General features: G+C 59.5%; 1 protein-coding gene across 1 annotated transcript in view; it reads left to right on the forward strand.

The window, feature by feature from the left end:
- Positions 1-442: 442 nt before the first annotated feature.
- Positions 443-3882, forward strand: part of LHX4 (LIM homeobox 4) — a 43108-nt gene continuing 39668 nt past the window's right edge. Inside the window, exon 1 of the mRNA XM_077763113.1 lies at positions 443-518. Within this exon, the coding sequence (XP_077619239.1) occupies positions 443-518 (76 nt within the window). The remainder of the gene's footprint in view (positions 519-3882) is intronic.

A 3882-nucleotide genomic window follows, 5' to 3' on the forward strand; every position in this document is an offset into this window, starting at 1 on the left:
GCGGGCCTCGGTGTCCCGGCCACCTCCGCGCACAGCCCCCGGCCGCCTTCCCCCGCCCGCCGTTGCCCGCTGCGTGACTCGAGCCCTCCCGGCCAAGTACGCGCTGTCCCTGGCCCAACCTCAGCCAGACGCGGGGGAGAGGGAGCGCAGGGGCTGGGAAGCGCCGGCGGGAAAGGATCTGGCCAGAGGAGAGGAGGAGGAGGAGGACGGTGGTGGAGAGAGTCCCGGGCGGAGAGAAACCCTGGACCGAGAGCGCGCGAGCGGAAGACTGCGTGCGGCCCGGGCCTTCGGGGGGTCTGCCCCGCCTTCCTCCATCCTTTACTCCGAATGGAGCGGNCCTGGTTGGGGTTTTTATTATTATTTTCAAATTTCTGAATCCGGCTTATTAAGCGAGAGAGCAGGAGATCTCGGTAGACTGCGACTCCCTGGCTCTCGCTCCAAGATGATGCAGAGCGCAGCTGTCCCCGCGGAGGGGGCTGTCAAGGGGCTCCCGGAGATGCTTGGTGTGCCGATGCAACGTAAGACACCCCCCTTTCTCGCGGATTTAATTTGATAACAAGACAGCCAGCAGGCTTGGCCGGTACGGGGCGGGTCGGACGCTGCGTGTAGCCTGGACTGGAGGGGCCGGGCGGGGAGAGGGGCCGCCGGCCCGGGCGCAGAGGCGGTCACAGGGCAGGGGCATTAGCCAGAGTGCGCTTAAAGGGCCTGGCTCTTGGCTTTTGGGGCCGAAAGTGAAAGCCCCTTGATCGTGCTCGAGGTCAGCCGAAGGTACCGAACCTCGCATCTCCAGCCCATGGCTTTTCTAGGAGCGCTGGGAGAGTGCTGTTTGGGGACACCATGGGAAGGAGCTGCAGGCCAGGCCTGAGGGCTGGGGTGGTCTCCGTAAATCATCCTCTTTCCCGGGGTGACGGTCAAAGCTCGAAGTACCGCCTGGGCAACTTCACCCCAGCTGGCGGGAAGTTGGAGAGCGCGTCCCCCGCCCCCGGGGCTGGCGGCGCGGAAGCCCAGGCCACACGCTCTGTCCCCGCGCGCTGGGCGTGCGCGCCTGGTGCGTCCTCAGCCGCTGCTGCCCGCGGCGCCTGCAGCCTGCGCAGCCGGGGACTGCCTGCTCCCAGTGAAGTCAACTCGCCATGTTCCAGCTAGCCGAGGAATGCAGGGGAGGGAGAAGCGCCGGGACGAAGTTGTGAACTTGTCTTTGCGCACAGCCTTTGCGCACACGAGGACACACTCTCAGGATGGCTTGGCCTCGGAAGGGGAGGGTGTTTGGACGTTTTGCTCGCCCACCCACTTTCTTTCCCGCGCCCTAAACTAGCAAGTCCGAGAGAGCTCGGGACGTGTTTATCCCAAGTCTGTGTGTGTGTTTGGGTGTGCGTGCTCAGGCATTTTCCCGAAGGGAATCTGTGTCCCTCACTCCCAAACGGAGTCTTCGATGGAGAATAAGTGCGGAGGTCCGAGCAGTTCCCGGAGCATCGCGCGCGCAAGGCGGGCGCCTATCGAGTCCTGCCCTGCAGGCTGGAGGGCTCTGGGGAACACTCCTGGGCACCGTGGAGAGGGAAAGCTCCCTTCACTCCGCTTGCCAAGGGGCTTTGCTTCCGCCCGCGATTTCTTACGTGGAGCGGTAGCTACGTTCTCGACGTTTATTTTAAGTAAATAAAATAATGGTGTCTACCTACGAACTAGGGCGCGCGGCTGCGCCCTCCTGCGCCCTAGCTCTCCGCGGCAGGGATTCTGCTTGGACCCTATCTCAAAGCGCAGGGTGGGAGCGTCCGTTCTGGGCTTCCGTGGCAAGTTTTTGAGAAAGAACTAGAAGGGGATAGCTTCACCCAAACCCGTTAGGTTGTTCTTCGGCTGTATCCTGCAGTTATCCATTGTCTTTTCCTGTCAACTGTTGGCAAACAGTTCCACGTCTGCACCGCGTCTTGGGAAGTTTACTGCTGACCTAGATGTGGCTGCAGAAGGCTTTGGGGGTTGGCTGCTGCCCTTGCTGCCCCCACCCCACCACGGGCAAGGAGTGGGTTCTCAGCCCCTGCACAAACAGAAACACAGGCGCTGGCAAAGGAGCTCCAAGTCCTTAAGCCGATTGTAGCTCTGCGTGGGGGTGTGGGGGGGGGAGTGTGTGAGTGGGCAGAGGGCGTGTGCATGACTCGTGTCCTTGTTATCCAGTACACCTGTTCTTTAATAGTTGTAGTCCTTAGGTGGACTGTCAGGACCACAAAGAAGGATGGGGGGGGGGGCTCTGCTCTGACAGCCTTTTTCAGGATGCTCTGAAAACACTCTTAGATTGTCTCACTTTTTGTTTCTCTTACTCAGAAACAAACTTTGATTTCCACCTCAGGAACTCGATTTCCTAAAATGCCAAGAGCTTGCCTTCAGAGCTACAGTTCATCAGGGCTCGAGCCTGGGTTCCAACCATGGAAAACTCTGTGAGGCAGAGAATGGGCCTCTCATCCCCCATGCCCAGCAGAGTCAGGCCCAACCCAGAGAGGTTGGTCTGCCCTTCCTTTTGTCTTGTCCTGGTTCTGTGGTCTGGGTTGAAGGAGGCAGTAGCCAAAATTGAGGGGCCCAATCTCTGAAGATTGGGGAGTCCAGCATTTTTTTTCTTAGGGGATGTGCATGGAACATACCCGCTTCCAGTGGATGTGGCTGCTGGCCATCGAGCTGTTAGTGCTGGGAACTGGGCATAGGTGGGGTGTGGTCCCCTCACACACATAGACACCACCATTCTCTTTCCTGGGACAGGAGGCCCCGGGGCCTAAGGACTTGGGGTGGGGTGGGGTTGGGGAGCATGCCCTTGGGCCTCAAGGAAGAAGGGGCATTCCCGGTCTGAGGGGGTTTAAACCTTGGAGGAGAGGAGACAACAGAAAGGCTCTCCCACAAGGGTTCTTCCAGCCCCACAACTGGAAGGTTTGGGTTGTCCCCCGACCCCCAGCTGGACGCACACAAACAAATATTCATTTTCCTTACCCTGAACCACCACAGATGGAGCACTTCGGAGCACAAATGTGGGGGTCCCCCAACCTGGGTCCCTCTGGTGTCCTAGCCTCATAGCGGTGCTTTAAGGTTTTGAATCCAGTTTTAGGGATTTGAATCCAGTTTGCTTCACCCGCAGTCAGACTATTCTTTTGAGGGTGGCTGAGTTACACTCCTTGATGGAAAACATGACCGAGGAGAGTAAGAAATTCTCTCTTGGCCTCCTTGCTTGCTCTCTGGCCCCCGGCTCCCCTCCCCACCCCCCCACTGCTCTGTCCTGGGCCGACTTGTTAGCGTGGTTAACCCCCTCCTGCTTCCCCGAGGTGGGATTAGAGGGTGAGTGATAGCCTCGCCAATTCGACAGCTACGGGCGGCCCGATGGGGCCCACGCCAGGCTCAGACTTCTCGAGATCAGTTTGAGGATCTTCATCCGATTGAGGGGCGTGGCGTGGGGCAGGAAGCTCGGGGAGAATCCGGCGAGAGGAGTCTGGGAGCGATCCCTGGAGCAACCCAGGGTAGAGAAGTGGGGTCCCCCCCCTTAAACCTCCGACGGGTTGCTGGGCAGCCCCGCTCCTGCCTCTGGGGCCAGTGTTTTCTAAGGAACTCAGAACCCCTGGCTCCTTACTCCGGGTGGCCGCAGCGCTGTTAGTAGGGGGCTGCACCCTCGAGGTCAAGTCCAGCACGGGCTCAGGTCACATCCAGCATAGGCCAGACGGCCCTTTTGAAAATTTGGGGGTGTTTCCCCCCCCTAACCAGGTGGATAGGTTCAGAAAGGGAACTTGTTCTAAGCTGGTGGGTCCCAGCTACTTGGCCCACGATTAGGTCACGGATCTCTCTCGAATTGTGGGCACATCCTGCTAAGGCCCAGGTATTACCCCTCCCTCCGGGCTGTAGAACGCCAAGGTCCGATGT

Source organism: Crocuta crocuta, unplaced genomic scaffold (genome assembly GCF_008692635.1).
Source record: "Crocuta crocuta isolate KB4526 unplaced genomic scaffold, BGI_CrCroc_1.0 scaffold3, whole genome shotgun sequence".
Classification (NCBI taxonomy): domain Eukaryota; kingdom Metazoa; phylum Chordata; class Mammalia; order Carnivora; family Hyaenidae; genus Crocuta; species Crocuta crocuta.